General features: G+C 56.4%; 4 protein-coding genes across 4 annotated transcripts; all 4 read left to right on the top strand.

Annotated features, from left to right (window-relative positions):
- Window positions 1-95: 95 nt before the first annotated feature.
- L226DRAFT_452889 (coatomer beta) lies at window positions 96-3,019 on the top strand (the record flags this gene model as incomplete). The annotated part of the gene is made up of 9 exons (XM_067675096.1): window positions 96-113; window positions 172-555; window positions 606-1,091; window positions 1,143-1,661; window positions 1,712-1,878; window positions 1,926-2,033; window positions 2,085-2,293; window positions 2,346-2,627; window positions 2,685-3,019. 9 exons carry the CDS (start codon window positions 96-98, stop codon window positions 3,017-3,019), a joined length of 2,508 nt encoding a protein of 835 aa, XP_067541898.1.
- An 856-nt stretch (window positions 3,020-3,875) lies between these two features.
- L226DRAFT_499532 (chitin synthase) lies at window positions 3,876-10,849 on the top strand. The gene is made up of 12 exons (XM_067677728.1): window positions 3,876-4,319; window positions 4,374-7,382; window positions 7,433-7,749; window positions 7,811-8,165; window positions 8,216-8,435; window positions 8,495-8,617; window positions 8,669-9,142; window positions 9,197-9,286; window positions 9,342-9,406; window positions 9,460-9,626; window positions 9,686-10,307; window positions 10,368-10,849. The coding sequence occupies exons 1-12, from the start codon at window positions 3,958-3,960 to the stop codon at window positions 10,468-10,470; spliced, it is 5,907 nt and encodes a 1,968-aa protein (XP_067541897.1). The 5' UTR covers window positions 3,876-3,957; the 3' UTR covers window positions 10,471-10,849.
- Window positions 10,850-10,946: 97 nt separating this feature from the next.
- On the top strand, window positions 10,947-13,585 carry L226DRAFT_135102 (uncharacterized protein). Its single transcript, XM_067672289.1, has 11 exons — window positions 10,947-11,279; window positions 11,350-11,428; window positions 11,533-11,603; window positions 11,662-12,031; window positions 12,092-12,175; window positions 12,226-12,291; window positions 12,345-12,453; window positions 12,518-12,842; window positions 12,895-13,223; window positions 13,284-13,295; window positions 13,368-13,585. Exons 1-11 carry the CDS (start codon window positions 11,045-11,047, stop codon window positions 13,431-13,433), a joined length of 1,746 nt encoding a protein of 581 aa, XP_067541896.1. The 5' UTR covers window positions 10,947-11,044; the 3' UTR covers window positions 13,434-13,585.
- Window positions 13,576-15,986, top strand: L226DRAFT_135182 (uncharacterized protein). The gene is made up of 3 exons (XM_067672290.1): window positions 13,576-13,711; window positions 13,760-13,917; window positions 13,983-15,986. The coding sequence occupies exons 2-3, from the start codon at window positions 13,786-13,788 to the stop codon at window positions 15,783-15,785; spliced, it is 1,935 nt and encodes a 644-aa protein (XP_067541895.1). The 5' UTR covers window positions 13,576-13,711; window positions 13,760-13,785; the 3' UTR covers window positions 15,786-15,986.
- The last annotated feature ends 23 nt before the right edge of the window (window positions 15,987-16,009 follow it).

The raw sequence follows: 16,009 nt of genomic DNA, 5'->3' as shown, positions 1-16,009 counted from the left end.
CTTCGTTACGCTTTCCCGAGTCCCCGTCTTCCAGCCACGACCCCCGCACAACCTCTTCTCTATCTTGGACCGCGTGCGCACTGTGAGGTGCCATCATGTTGCTGGACATCAACGTGAGCAGTTCGCGCGCATACAGCTCGACGTTTGCCTAGAAGCTTACTTTTGGACTAGCGGAAACTCTTCACTCGCTCGGATCGCGTAAAAGGAGTCGATTTCCACCCTACTGAACCCTGGATTCTCACCGGTCTCTACAACGGCACGGTCAACATCTACAACCATGACACAGGGGCACTCATCAAGACGTTCGAGGTCGCGGAGGTCCCGGTGCGATGCGTCCGCTTCATCCCTCGCAAGAACTGGTTCATCGCGGGCTCCGATGACTTCCAACTTCGTGTCTTCAATTACAACACGCACGAAAAGGTTGCGGCCTTTGAGGCACACCCTGACTACATCCGATGCCTGACGGTGCACCCTACGGCGAGCATCGTCTTGACGGGAAGTGATGATATGACCATCAAGGCTTGGGACTGGGACAAGCAGTGGAGGTGTATCCAGGTGCGTCACATCGTTCTGCCTGAGCGGTATTCGGCTTCACAGCAGTTCAGACGTACGAGGGGCACACGCACTATATCATGAACATTGCCGTTAACCCCAAAGACCCGAACACCTTCGCGTCTTCATGTCTTGACCGGACAGTGAAGATGTGGTCACTCGGCTCCTCCTCTCCCAATTTCACCATGGAGGCACACGATAAGGGCGTCAACTACGTCGAGTTCTATCCCGGCGCCGACAAGCCCTATCTCGTCACCGCGAGTGACGACAAGACCGTGAAGGTCTGGGACTACCTCAGCAAGAGTTGCGTGCAGACGCTCGAAGGCCACTCTAACAACGTCCTCTTCGCCGTCTTCCATCCGAACCTTCCTCTTATCATCAGCGGTGGTGAGGACGGCACTGTCAAGCTCTGGAACAGCGGTACATATCGTCTGGAGAATACGCTTAGCTATGCCTTGGAGCGCGCATGGTGTATTGCAGTCCGGAAAACGGCAAACGAGGTTGCAATCGGTTACGATGAGGGTCTTGTCGTCGTGAAGGTCAGCGTGTCCTGCGAGAAAGAAGCTACGCATATACTCATCTCTTGACAGCTTGGGCGCGACGAGCCCACGTACAGCATGGACACGTCCGGCAAGCTCGTCTACACGCGCAACAACGAAGTGCTATCTGCCAACATCCAGACGATCCAGGAGGACTCAGTCACAGACGGCAACCGGATACCGCTCTCAATCAAGGAGCTCGGCACCACTGAAGTATTTGCAACATCGCTCATGCACTCACCAAACGGCCGGTTCATCACCGTCGTGGGTGACGGCGAATACATTGTCTATACTGCACTGGCCTGGCGTAACAAGGCGTTTGGAAACGGAAACTCCTTTGCTTGGGCTGGTGATTCAAACACGTACGCGGTGCTCGAAGGCCGCATGAAGGTCCGCGTGTACAAGAACTTCCGTGAACGCGGCGGTGCGGGCATGAAGGGTGCAGGGTCATGGGCTATTGACGGCATCCACGGTGGCACGCTCCTTGGCGCGCGGGGTGCTGGCTTCGTCCTCTTCTGGGACTGGGAGTCTGGTGAGATCGTGCGAAGGATAGAGGTAGATGCCAAGAATGTGAGCTAGCCGTTGCCTCCAGTTTCGCGTCTCGCTTATGCGTCGTACAGGTTTACTGGTCCGGCTCGGGCGACTTGGTTGCCATCGCCTCCGAAGACTCGTTCTATGTCCTCCGTTTCGACCGCGACGCGTATAATGCGAAACTCGAGTCGGGGGCCGATCTTGGCGACGAGGGTGTCGAGGAAGCGTTCGAGCTTGTTGCTGAGATCCCTGACAAGTGGGTACAACATGATACTACCGTCGCCCGGTCTGACAGCCTTTCAGCGTCAAGACCGCGAAGTGGATAGGCGACTGCTTCATCTACACAAACGCCGCAAACCGCCTCAACTACTTCGTTGGAAGCGAGTCGTATACCATCACGCCATTTGACACGTGAGTCCATTCTTGTCTGCTGCTGAAAGGCCATGCTAACAGTATTTGCAGGCCATTGTACCTCCTCGGTTACATCCCCGCACACAACCGTGTCTATCTCGTCGACAAGGATGTGAACGTCTACAGCTACTCACTATCGCTCAGTATGGTCGAGTACCAGACTGCTGTTCTTCGGGGAGACATGGACGCCGCAACGGAGATTCTTCCTTCCATACCCAAAGAACACCGAAACAAGATCGCGTCGTTCTTGGAAGGCAGAGGTAAGGTTGAGCGCAAAGGCTCCGTGACCCCGGTGCTGACTCCGGCTATCAGGGCTCAAGGAACTCGCGCTCGAAGTCACCACCGACCCGGATCAGAAGTTTGATCTCTCTCTGCAGCTGGACGACCTGGATGCCGCCGTGGAGATTGCGCGCACAGTACCAGAGGTCGAGGCTGAGACGAAGTGGAAGGCGATCGGTGATCGTGCACTTGCAGTGTGGCGGTTCGATCTCGCGCGCGAGAGTTTCGAAAAGGCGGGCGACCTGAGCGCGTTGATGCTGCTGCTCCTGGCAGTGGGCGACCGCGACGGGCTGACGAAGCTCGCAGCACAAGCAGGTGCGTCCACGCGTGATGAGGGTTTCCCAGTGGTCGTCATCTAACGTCATCGAACAGCGGACAAGGGCCAGAACAACCTAGCTTTCGCAGCCCTTCTCCAGCTCGGCGACCCCAAAGCGTGTGTTGACCTGCTCATCAAGACACACCGGGCGCCGGAGGCGGCCATGTTCGCGCGGACGTATGCGCCGTCGAAGGCGCCTGAGGCCGTGCAGGCGTGGCGAGGAGACCTGCAGGCGAAAAAGCGCACGAAGCTCGCGGCGGCGGTCGCTGACCCGACTGTGAACCCCGAGCTGTTCGAGGAGGGCTGGGAGGAGGCGCTGCAGCGCGAGGCAAGCGCGCCGGCGCCGGGTGCGGCCAGTGCGCCGCTCGTGAATGGGGACTCAGGTTCGTAAGCCTCGTTGTCGGTCGTGGATCACCGCTGATGCTGACCTGTTCTCTCCGCGTTGTACAGCGGAAGACGGGTCAGAGGAAGAGGAGGAAGAGTAATTGTAGATTTCTGTGATTATTGGCCGGACGGTAATATTGCTGTATTCATGACGCTTGGCGGAGGTGCCGACCGTCACCAACGTGCGAACCGACGCCTTCAGGTTCCGACCTCCTAGCCGATCCAGCAACCGCAAGAGAGATTGAAGGTGGGTTGCACAGTGCTAGTGCATGCGTAAATGCTATGCTAGTCGGCATGAATTTGAAGCAGATCGCTCTTGAAGTACTGAACAACTGCTCACTTGGACTGGCTGTACCCTGACCCCGACCCGATCAACTTTCAGTAGATGATTCGTCGGTGGTCCTTTCTAAGTCGACCACCGCATGTGCCACTGATATGGACGGCCACACTTCATTGTAGCCGCCACCGGCATTATCCGCACCTCCTAACCCTCCTGAAACGATAACTGTCAGGACCTCAGTTTGCATGCAGAGCACCTTGCTCAGGACCACTTGCAACGCGTACATAGTTATTTTTCTCTGAGATTGTAACAACATAACAGAGCTGCGTGCATAGATGTCGAGCCTGGATGTGCTTGTGCATGCGATCCGGAGTCCAGAGCGGCGGTGTGCGAGCTGTGCCCAGCGGGGCTCCGGAGGTCGGCCGGAGTAAACTGTGAGGTTGTTATGGCGGATAAACGTGTGGTGATCCGGATGGCCGGAACGGGCCGAGGTTGTAAGGAGTGATCGGAGGCGTGGGTGGTCGTCGCCGTGACGCGCGGCAGGGTAACACACCCAGACGGAGACTGGAGCCCAGCTCTCGCTTGTATCCTCTCCACCTTCTGTCGTCTGCTCACTGTCTCGGGCGGCGTCCACGCCCTTCACGCCCTCCTCTACGCCATCCACCATGGCCTCCGCACTGGCCGCTCAGGCTGTCAGCTCCGGCGACCTCACCGACCTCGTTTCTTCCTCTTCATCCGCGACTGTCTACCCTTCTGACGACACCATCCTCTCTGTTCTCCAAGCTCGCTTTCGCTCAGATCTACCATACACCCGTGTCGGCGCATCCAACCTCGTCGTCGTTAATCCCTACAAGACCCTTGCTAATGTGAACGACCTCAGCGCGAAGGAGTACGAGGAGCGATGCTACAAGGACACGAGTTTCCCACTCCCTGGCACAGCAAGTCTGCCGCCTCACCTTTACGATCTTGCGGCACGGGTGTACTTGCTGATGAGGAGAAGGATGGAGTCGCAGGCGGTCATCTTCCGGTGAGTCAACACTTGACTACTTCGTTGGGGACGTGCAACGAACCCTTCACGCAGAGGGATCACGGCATCCGGGAAGAGCGCCAGCTCCCAGTTGCTCGTCAACCAGATCCTCCGGTTATCAACACATTCGAAGAAGGAAGCCAAACTCGCAGACCAGGTCAAGTCGCTGTCGACACTCCTTGATTCCTTCGGGAACGCCAAGACGCTCATTAATCCCAATGCCTCCCGGCATAGTCGCTACCTCGAACTTCACTTCAACGACCGTGGCCGCATCCAAGCGGCCAAGGTTCTCGCGTTCGGTCTCGACAAGTCCCGACTCTCACGCCTCTCCTTCGAAGAACGCACATACCACGTTTTCTACCAGTTTCTGGCTGGGGCCACGCCGGAAGAGCGCGACCGCTACGCCTTGGAGGATGTGTCGGATTATGCGCTCCTAGCGTCGTCGGGGTGCTACCGCCTGCCTTCAGGCCCATTCAGCGACGACAGCATCGCGATGGATGAACTTCGGGCTGCGATGAAGATTCTGGGATTCAAGCCGAAACACCTCTCGTCTATTTTCGGACTCCTCGTCGCGATTCTCCTCCTTGGGAATCTTCAGTTCGGTGAAGCGGATGCTCGCGACGTTTCCGCGTACGTCGCGAATCAGCCGGTGCTCGATCAGGTAGCCCGCCTGCTGGGTGTCCCGAGCGAGGACCTGGGCGAAGTCCTCACGAACAAGACGAGTTACGTGCGGAAGGAGCTGTACACCGTGATGATGAACGCTCAGCAGAGTGGTCTTCAGCGCGACCAACTCGCCAAGGACCTCTATGCTATCCTCTTCGCGTTCGTAACCGAGACGGCCAACCACAAGATTGCTCCGGGCTCGCAGGATGCCCCTCCCTCCACTCAGATTATCCTCTTCGACCAGCCCGGCTTCCAGTCCAAGGGCCTGCCACAATCTGCATCCGTTTACTTCGGTGGTCCTGCGCCCTTGATTGGATCTCAGAACCAGGCCGGATTCGAGGAGTTCTGCGTCAACTTCTCGAATGAGCTGCTTCACTCCTACATCCTGCGGAACACCTTCGAGGACTCTGTGGGTTACAATAGTCAGCTTACCGGTGATGGCGTCTCCCTACCTCCGATCTCCGTCATGGACAACGCCGGATGTGTCGAATTGTTGCGAGGCGCCCAACTCAGCGAGCGCGCACATCGTAAGCCGGGCGGTGCCCTCGGGATCATCAACAAGGCATGCTCCTCGTTCAAGTCCGGTAAGAGCACCGAGAAGAAGGAAGAGGAGATGCTGCAAGAGCTTGTAGCGAAGTTTGGAGTTCACACTTCCTTCATTTCCCCCGGCAGTGCGGAGGCTCCTGACCCCATGATGTTCGGTATCAACCACTTCGCCGGCAGCTGCACATACGACGTACGCGGCTTCATCGAGAAAGACACCGACATTCTCGACTGCGCGTTTGTCACTCTCCTCCGCAACTCCACCGATCCTTTCATCGCGAAGCTCATGGCCGGTCCCAGCCTCGCAACCGAGCGCCATTCGAAGGACGAGAGCATCATCGTGCAAGCTCAAGTTTCTTCTCGACCTCTGCGTGGTCCAACGACTGTTACCACACGCGATGGTGCTGCCGTATCTCCAAGTGAAGAGCATTCCCGCCTCGATCCGTCAAAGGTCTACCCCATCACTACTCAGCTCAACTACACCCTCTCGGAGATCATGTGGAACCTTGACCGCACGCGGCTATGGACGGTGTCGTGCATTCGTCCCAACGACTCCGGAACTGCGAACTCGTTTGACAAGCGACGAGTGAAGGCGCAGATTCGGGCTCTTCTCCTCCCTGACCTTGTCTCCCGTCGGAAGCATGACTTCATCGTCGACTTCGAGCAGGCTGCGTTCTGTGACCGTTATGTTCCTACCATCCGAGGTTCTGAGGCCGAGCGGATCAGACAATGCGCATCTTCCAACGGGTGGAAGGAGGGCGAGGACTACGTCGTCGGTCACCGTATGATCTGGCTGACGTACCCGGCCTGGAAGATGGTTGAGGATGTTCTCCGTGCTTCGGAGAAGGAGCACAAGCGCGGCGGTACCGAGATCGACGACGAGAGTGTCCTCCCTGACGATGCAACCGAGTATACTCACCAGGAGTCGCTCGCGCCGGGTGCCTACTACGGCGGCGGTGAGAGCGAGGACAACCTGCTGCTCACGCGTACTGGTACTCATGGCACGCAATACCGCGATCCTGCCTTCCCTACCCCCATGACCCCCAGCAATCCAGAGACGCCAGCCTACAGCGACGCCGAGGGTTGGGGTTCTGAGTGGGACAAGAAGGGTGGGAGCGCTACACCTCCTGACGGTGGGGCATCGAAGGAGGGCGGCATAGTTGCAAAGGCGCCGGATACTATCGAGGAGGTACCGACGAGTCGATCTCGCCGAAACTGGCTCTACGTCGTCCGGTTGACGACATGGTGGATACCGGCCATCGCGCTGTCGAAGCTCGGTCGCATGAAGCGACCTGATATTCAGCTCGCGTGGCGGGAGAAGGTGACGATCTTCTGGCTCATCTTCCTCTTCAACTGCATCGTCATCTTCTACATCATCGAGTTCGGCCGCCTTCTCTGTCCTGACTTCGACAAAGCATGGTCCCTCACGGAAGTCAACCAGCACACCGGTGACGACGACTTCTGGGTGACGATCCAGGGCACAGTCTACGACGTCTCGAACTTCATCCACGGTCAGCACTCCGACGTCGATAACCTGAAGAGTAACACCGACGACCTCCTGGAGGAAGTGGCGGGTCAGGATCTGACCGAGTATTTCCCTCCCCCGATCAGGCTCGCGTGCCAGGGCCTTGTCAGCACCTCGTCGACGGTCCAATTGACGCCTGCCAATCAGACCACCGTCATCTCTCAGGTGTCGCACAAGTCTGGTTTCGCGTGTCCTTATCAGGACTCGAAGCTTTGTCAGTCCGACTGGTACACCTCGATCTTCCTGCCCAAGATTCGCCAGTTCCGCAAGGGACCTCTCGTCTGGACGAAGGCTCAAGTTAGTGCCGCTGCGAGCGATCCTGACAATCAAAGGTATGCCTACCTTGCCATGGTGTAGTGGTAGGTCTGATGGGATATCGCAGGTTCTGGGCGATCTACGACAACAACATCTACGATCTCTCGGACTACATCTCCACTGCTGAGACCGACACCGAAGTCAGCTTCCTCAACTCGGACATTGTTGACTTGTTCCAGCAGCAGCCCGGTCAGGATATCACGAAGCAGCTGAACGAAGTTCTCGATGGACTCGATTCCGAGACCAGGGCTCAGAACATGAACTGCATCAGCAACTTGTTCTACTACGGCAAACCCGACTTCCGTAAGTCGGCGCGTTGTCAGGTGCAAAACATCCTGCTGCTAGTCGCATCCATCATCCTCATGGTCTCAATCGGAATCAAGTGTACGTGTTTTCCTCCCTCAGTCCGAGTCCGGTTGGTTGACAAGCATTGGAATTCGCCCAGTCTTGGCTGCCCTTCAGTTGACGCCGAAACGCAACCCTGAGATGCTGGATAAGTTCGTGCTATGCCAGGTCCCGTGTTACACGGAAGGCGAGGAGTCCCTTCGTCGCACGATCGACTCGCTGGCCGCCCTGAACTACGACGACAAGCGCAAGCTCATTCTCATCGTCTGTGACGGTAACATCATCGGTACTGGTAACGACCGCACGACGCCTCGTATCGTCCTGGATATCCTCGGTGTCGACCCCAAGCTCGACCCTGAGCCACTGCTCTACAAGGCTATCGGTGAAGGCTCGCGTCAACTGAACTACGGCAAGGTGTACTCGGGTCTGTATGAGTTCGAGGGTCACGTCGTCCCGTGAGTATTTGTTTCGTTTAAAGCCAAAGTGGGGTCTCACATTCGTGCAGGTACGTCGTCATCGTCAAGGTCGGCAAGCCGACGGAGCGGACCAAGCCTGGCAACAGAGGAAAGCGTGACAGTCAGATTTTGATCATGCAATACCTCAACCGGGTTCACTTTGACGCTCCCATGGCTCCGCTGGAGTTGGAGATCTACCACCAGATGCGGAATGTCATTGGTATCGACCCCGCGTTCTACGAGTACATCTTCACTGTCGATGCCGATACAGTAAGTGGCCGTGATAATAACTCTGTCTTCCGCAGAAGTTCTGAGCATGGGTTCCGTAGACTGTCACACCGGATTCCTTGAACCGACTAGTCGCCTCGGCTGCCGACGACTCAAGTATCATTGGTATCTGTGGTGAAACGAAGCTTGACAATGAAGAAGGGTCATGGTGGACGATGATTCAGGTGTGTCTCGCGCTCTATCGCTGTCTGGTACAGTCCCTGACCTCGTTACAGGTCTACGAATACTACATCTCCCACCACCTGTCGAAGGCGTTCGAGAGCTTGTTCGGCTCTGTGACGTGTTTGCCCGGATGTTTCTCCATGTATCGGATCCGTACCGCAGACAAGGGCCGACCGATCATCATCTCGAACCGTGTCATCGAGGAGTACGCGGAGCCTCTAGTCGACACGCTGCACAAGAAGAACCTGTTCTCGCTCGGTGAAGATCGTTACCTGACGACTCTCCTGCTCAAGCACTTCCCGACGTTCAGGACGAAGTTCACGCCAGATGCCGTCGCGCACACCATTGCGCCCGAGTCCTGGCGAGTGCTGTTCTCGCAGCGTCGTCGGTGGATCAACTCTACGGTGCACAACCTTTGCGAGCTGGTGTTCTTGCCGGAGCTCTTTGGCTTCTGCTGTTTCTCCATGCGGTTCTTCGTCTTCATTGATCTGCTCGGTACCCTGATCCTTCCGTCTACTGTCGTCTACGTGCGTATCTCAGTCCGGCTTTGAGACTGGCAGGTGTACTGATTTCCTCGATAGCTCTTGTACCTCATCATCATCGTCTCCACTGGCCACGCCGCGCTGCCCCTCATCTCCATCATCATGATAGCTGCTGTGTATGGTCTTCAGGTACGTCTTGTCTGAAGTACCATGCAAACCTCGTCCTGATGTCGATCCTTTCCAGGCTTTGATCTTCATCTTGAAGCGCGAGTTCATGCTGATCGGTTGGATGGTCGTCTACATCATATCGTGAGTAGTAACGCGTCTTGCTGTCGCACGCATCCATTGACGATTCTTTGCAGGTACCCGGTGTACAGTTTCTTCCTTCCCGTCTACGCCTTCTGGTGCATGGACGACTTCAGTTGGGGTAACACTCGTCTGGTCATCGGCGAGGGTAACAACAAGAAGGTTATCATGAACGACGATGAGAAGTACGACGACAGCATGATCCCTCTCAAGAAGTTCAGCGGTACGTGGTCAACGTATGTATGCGTCCCTCAAGGATGGTACTGATGGCGTGTACCGCAGAGTACGAGGCTGAGGCTTGGGAGACTGGCTCGCGTCACTCGGACGAGACTGGCTACCAGAGCAAGGCGCCTTCTGCGAACAGGTCAAGAGGACAGTCCCCGCGTCCGAGCATGCAACAGTCACAGGGCGGCGGCGACTACTACCGGGACACGAATCTGACGAACCCACAAGGCTCGACGTACCATCAGAACAACTCGCAGAGCAACCTGTCGCACTACGGCGCCGCGCCATCGCAGTTTGGGCTTCCAACACTGCCCTTCATGCCGTTTGGTGGCTCAGGATCTGTCCATGGCTCTGACTATGGTGGTGGTCCAATGATGCCTGCGGCCATGCCGTACCAGAACACGGGCAGTGCCTATGGCATGATGCCGAACGCGCCGCGGAACACGGTCATGACGAACTTGAACATGTTCGGCGGCGGGGACGTCCACGGGTCGCAAGGCGGGTTCGCACCACCGATGGCGCCGGGCATGCAGCGGCCAATGTCGACGTTCTCGATGGCCACGACGGTGAACCCGTTCGCGGGCGGACCGAGCATGAGCACAGACCCGACGGACGAGGAGCTCATCAGCGCACTGCGGGCGTATCTGAGCACGCAGGATCTCATGACTGTTACGAAAAAGTGAGTGCGCCCCTCCTGTCTTTTTGGCTTCCCAGGCTCACAGGTATGCCGCTCTCCTAGGACTGCTCGAGACGCGATGCAGGCGCGGTTCCCGAAGGCCGACCTGTCGGGGAAGAAGCAGTTCCTGAATGAAGCGATTGACAACATCCTCTCTCAGTCATAGACGGCGGACTGTCCGCGCTCGTAGCTCGTAGCTCATAGTAGTGTTCGTGTTCGTGTTCGTGTCGATATTCTTGCTCTGGAACGGTAACGGTTGGTTGTATATGATGACGACCTGGACTCTCATTGACATTTGGACATTCCTCCATGCTAGCTAGCTATCCCGACCCACTCCCACATCTCTCGTTGCATCGAACGGACTCGCATCATCAGCAGCCATTATAAGTAGCATTGTAGTAGTCCTTGGACCTATCTAGTTCTTCGTACTATGCAAATCGCATATGTTTTCCGCGTTCAGAGACCGACGTTTCCCTCCTCCGCCCATCGTACATGTTTTCCCCGTTCTATCACAGAAAGTAATATTGACGCAGTGGTTGGCCGAGGATGGACTAGCGCAACGGTGGCGCCCCCACGGGGAGAGGGAGGAATGCGCGTGATAGCCTGTAGTGAAGTCACCGAGTCCGAGAGGCGCGATCGAGCCACCCCCAGCTCGCCCACGACTGCCCACGAACCCCAACAACCCAGCCTCCCCCTTTCGTCTGCACGCGGCCACGCATATATGCTGCATTTCCGGAGACATGGCCTCGTCGCTACACACGCCAGATAGTCCTCCCCAGCTCGGTCGCCAGCCCTCTTACATCCATTTCACCCCGCGCCGCGCTATGGCATCATTCGAGAACCTCGTCGTGCTCGCCAACTACGAGGAGCATCTTCGCGAGGCTAGGAAGGTCGTATGGAGAGATCGGGGAGAGCCACCGGTCGAGTTGAGCGACCTTGGGGAGTGCTTCGAGCATGCGTGTCGCGGAGGACTTCGTACGTCGCGTCATCTCTCTTCTCTAAAGTTCGCCAATGCCAATACCATGGAACATATATTCACCTTCAGGTTCGGGAACGCTCGCGTTTGCTATTCGTTCCGGCGTGAACTTTATTCTATTGTTGACGAGGATCAAGCGGATACCTAGGTGAGTGCATGGTCTGCCTTGTACGCTGTCAGCGGCGCACGCGCCCCGAGCCCATCATCCTCTCTCTCCTCCGAGAATGTTGCTCATGCGGGTCAATCATGCAGGAAGTTCCGTCTCAGCATGATCCGACATGCTCTGTTCGGCGAGGACTCCCTCCGATTCGCGGCCATGCTGGGTACGTTCACTGTATAACATCACTCCGTCACCGTCCCTGAACCTTGTTTTCATCGCAGGCTCATTCGTGGCCCTGTACAAGTTCATTCTGAACGCGTTGCCCATCGTCCTTCCACGACCGCACAACAATCCCACAACACATGGGCGCCAACGCTCGCTCTTCCGCCAGTCACTAACACGAAAGGCGGGCAATGCGACGGACTCGCCCTTTGACGAGGCGCTTGAGGAGATTGAGCTCGCAGCCCCGGAGAGAGGCCGTTCTCCGCGACGCGCAAGACTGTCCACAAGTGCACAAGCTCACCAGGTGTGGGTGCGAAAGAAGACGCGGTGGTGGTATTCCGCTTTTGCTGGCTCGCTTGCGGGTGCAATCGCCATTATGTTCGAGAAACGGAGTAGACGGGTGGGGATTGCACAGCAGATGTTTGTCCGGTGCGTTGTCTCTCAGCCAGCTCCAGTTCATGTGGAGAGTCTAAGGCGCGAATCACGCAGAGGTCTTCAGGGCTCGTTCAACGCGATGTCGGATAGACACGGCTTCAAGATACCACACGGAGACGTTATCATCTTCACTTTATGGTACGGCGCACATTGACCTCCGCATCGATGCTTCTCTCACGACACTGTAGCTGTGGTCAAATAATGTACGCGTTCTTGATGAGACCGGAGACGTTGCCTCCATCGTATAATAGATGGTAAGTTCGCTAACGAAGTAATTACAGTGATGTCATTAACCCTCGTCTTACAGGATTCAAGTTGCATCCAAAGTACCAGAAGAGGGTGTGCGGATGAACATGACTCTAGTGCGCGACGGTATCTTCGATCCAAACGACGTGGAGAATGTACTGCACTACAAGGCACGTATGCCCCACTTCTCAGTAAGCATATGCATATATATGTCTGACTTAAAACGCTGTGTAGGGCATCACTCGCCGCAACGCTACCATCCTCTCGGAACGCATTGCCCAGGCGCGCCTGCCAGAGGGCCTGCGGTCGTATGGGCCCCACTTTGGCCCATGTGCGGCCGTACACCCCGACATAGATTCCTGCGTGGTGGTCCAGATTGCACACTTCTGGGAAGTGTTCCGGTGGATGCTCCCGATCTACGGCGCACTGCACTTCATCCCGATGATGCTTTTCCGCCGTCACAAGTTCATGAAGAACCCCGTACGCATGTTAGCTCGTGCCGCTTGGGGAACAGCTCGGAGCTCCTCGTTCTTGGGCATGTTCGTCCTCATTTATCAATGTTGGTGTCCCTACGCTGTGATTCCGAATGCTGGTACTAACCAGGGCGGCAGTGTACTTCTGCTCCAAGCACAACCTGTACAACAAGCTCATGTCTTTGCGGAATTCGGGGTCGAGGTCCTTGCTCGCATGGCTAGCGAAGCGGCTACCCCAGGCGTGGATCGAACTGCTCATCTCGAAGCAGTCGTTCGTCCTCGGGGGCTTGCTCTCCGGCCTGTCGCTGTTCGTCGAGGAGAAGCGGCGTCGCGAGGAGTTGGCGATGTACGTGTTGCCAAAGAGTATGGAGAGCGCGTGGGTCATGGCGAGGGGCAAGGGATGGGTAATTCCCTTCGGCCAGCTGGGAGAGCCGTTGTTGACTGCTATTGGCATGGGGATGGTCATGGTGCGTTCTTTGCAGTTCTCCAGTTGATGCATGTGTCTGATTATACGATACTCGGGGCAGAGTACATACCAGGTTGGTGCAATTCGCTGTGCATCTTCGTATTTATTTTCGAGGTATGTGATGGCTAATATAATCTCTTCCCAGAACGACCCGCAGCACCTGTCTGGACTCGTACGGAGGATATTGTACCAGTTCGTAGGACCGAACTGAGCTACGTGTACGCACCGGCGATCCTAATGCACTTTGGATACTTTCATCATACCCCGCTGTATCAACTACCATATATTTACTAATTGTCTGTCCTCTAGCAATGCTGTCGTACGCGAGTATGTCGCCCGTGGGTGTCTAGACACCCTTTTGACACGATGCCTGCCTCGAGGGCAAAATGGGACACGTGACCATAAAATATCGCATTAATGAACGTTCGTGGCGCTGCGACGCGCGTCCCTGTATGCTTGTCCCAACCTTTACCACCACGACCACATATTGTAAGCACTGTTTAGCATGGTTTGCCCAGGGGTGCTCATATGATACAGAAACGGCTCGGTACTCGTGGCTGAGCATGCCGAGCTATGGCAATGCTATGCCTCTGCAGACGGAAGCAGGAAGCACCACATGGGCCCAGTTGAGAGAACTTTGGTTGGAAGCAGAACAGTTACTCGAGGACTCTGACGTGTGTCGGAGACTCACCGCGGTCAGTACCGTGCATTGACCGGTGTCCGGAAACAGTCGATGTTGAGATATGACATATGATTGCAGTTGACATCTCTGGAGACGGCGCTCCAGAAAGCGGTCGGCCTAATTCATATGCTCCGAAATGAGCAGGCGCCAATACACCGACTACCACCAGAAATTATGACCCGCATATTCTCCTTGGTCAGAAGATCATGCGACGACCCGGCGTTGACCCATCAAGAATGGTCGTTCCCTATCTATGACGACAGGAAGCTGCACCCCCTCTTGCTCGTATGTCGACGGTGGCGAGAACTGACTCTGAACACACCCCTCCTATGGTCCCATGTCATGTCGCAACCCGGTATCGACGACAGCTATCTCGCCCGGAGTGCGAGCATGCCCCTTACGGTTTATATATCCAGAGATATCAACATGTGGACAACTCCGCTCCCACATACTGGGGGGTCCTTCTCCCATTCAAGCTCGCCCTCATCGTTCTACAAGACGTTGAAGAGTTTCGGCAAGGTCCATTCCCGGGTCCGCGAGCTGTATGTCAACTTCAGGAGTTCCGGCGTTCCCCCTTATATCCCGGGTTTCCTCGCGACTTTCGGAGCCGGTCCGCTCGAGCATTGCAGCATCGAGTATCCTAATAGCACTGACGGTCCCGTCATGCAGTATTACTCGGTGCCGGATCCGGTTCCCCGTCTGCGGTTGTTTGCTGGCGGCTGGGGTAACACTGGAGGCGAGAAACTACGGTCTCTGGCCCTTTCTGCGGTACCCTTTCTACCTTCCAATAGGTTTCCTTCCCTGAAGACGTTCTCGCTTTCTAAGTCAACTTCCATGTCCAACCGGTCAGAGGAGAACACCAAAACGTGGGGCCTGGGTGACCTTGTCGATTTCCTCTCCGGTAGCCCAATGCTCGAGGAGCTCAGCATTCGCAACGTGCAACTCGAGCTTCGCCGTCTACCATCCTCCCGCAACACCACGGTTACCTTGAACCACCTGCGCCGATTTGTGCTGGAGACTCCTCACTACTTGCCGATGCACGGGGCGACACTGGCCCTCTCCCTGATCGCCTACCCAATTAACTGTCATGTTTTCCTCACCACCTTCCTTGCCGTCCGACACGGCACTGTTGACCAGCTGCTCATGCTACTCCCATATCGGGAGCAGTACACACGCCTGCGCATTGGGGCCGTCAACTGGAACGACGGATCTAGCATGTTGCAGTTCATACCAGCCTCCAGGTGCGGATCGCTGTCCATCGGTCTACTTGTACGCATCGCGTTACCCCACCAGGCCTACAACCAGGACGCCGACCCTCAGCGCGAGTTGCGGGCACTGTTCGGCACGGCATACCCCTGGTGCGGCGCAATCGAGGAGCTCTGGTTGGAGCTGGCGGAGGAGGACTACTGCGAGGGCATCCGGTGCGTCCTCGGACGCTTCCAGGGTCTCAGACGCCTTGTCGTGTGCCAGCCATGCTGGGTGAACCCAGGCGGGTGCTACGCGCGCATCGACGACGCGCTCCGTCTCTTGCGCCCGGCCAGGAACGGCACAGTCGCGTGTCCCTCCCTGGAGACACTATGCATCAATATTCCTGCCTACTCGAAGGACGTAGAGGCGGTGAGGCAAGTCATATGGTCTCGCGCGGAGAGCTACCCTGTACGGCGGCTCGTCGTCGGATACAGTCCGGTGCTGGAGTTGGAGGTCCTCGCGGAGCTGTTCGCGTTGGGAGAGATCGTCGAGGAGTTCGTGTGCGAGGAGCTCCCACCGGTTGGTCGGGAGACGGTGCCGTCGGATTGGCTGCTGAGCATCCCGAAGGTCTTCGAGGACGGCGCCTTCCATGCAGATTGGCCGAAGTGGGACAAAAGTATCGGTCTGAATTAAGGCGGCCGATCTCCTCTATAGGTACTGGCAAGTGACGTACTTGGAAGACAATACCGAATAATGTGAACTTGTAGATCAGCATCTACTTACTACTCGGCGCTAGTAGTATCACAACTCTCGTTCGCAGAGTCATCACTGTTCAAGCGTGTCCCGTACGTCGCTATGTGATTGTGCAAACATGACAGACTCACTTCCCGACCATGATAGGTAAATGCTGGTTGTGC

This window comes from Lentinus tigrinus, assembly GCF_003813185.1.
Source record: "Lentinus tigrinus ALCF2SS1-7 unplaced genomic scaffold L226scaffold_2, whole genome shotgun sequence".
Lineage (NCBI taxonomy): Eukaryota > Fungi > Basidiomycota > Agaricomycetes > Polyporales > Polyporaceae > Lentinus > Lentinus tigrinus.
The sequence above is the reverse complement of the archived record's forward strand: the minus strand, read 5'-3'. Positions and strand labels throughout refer to the sequence as shown.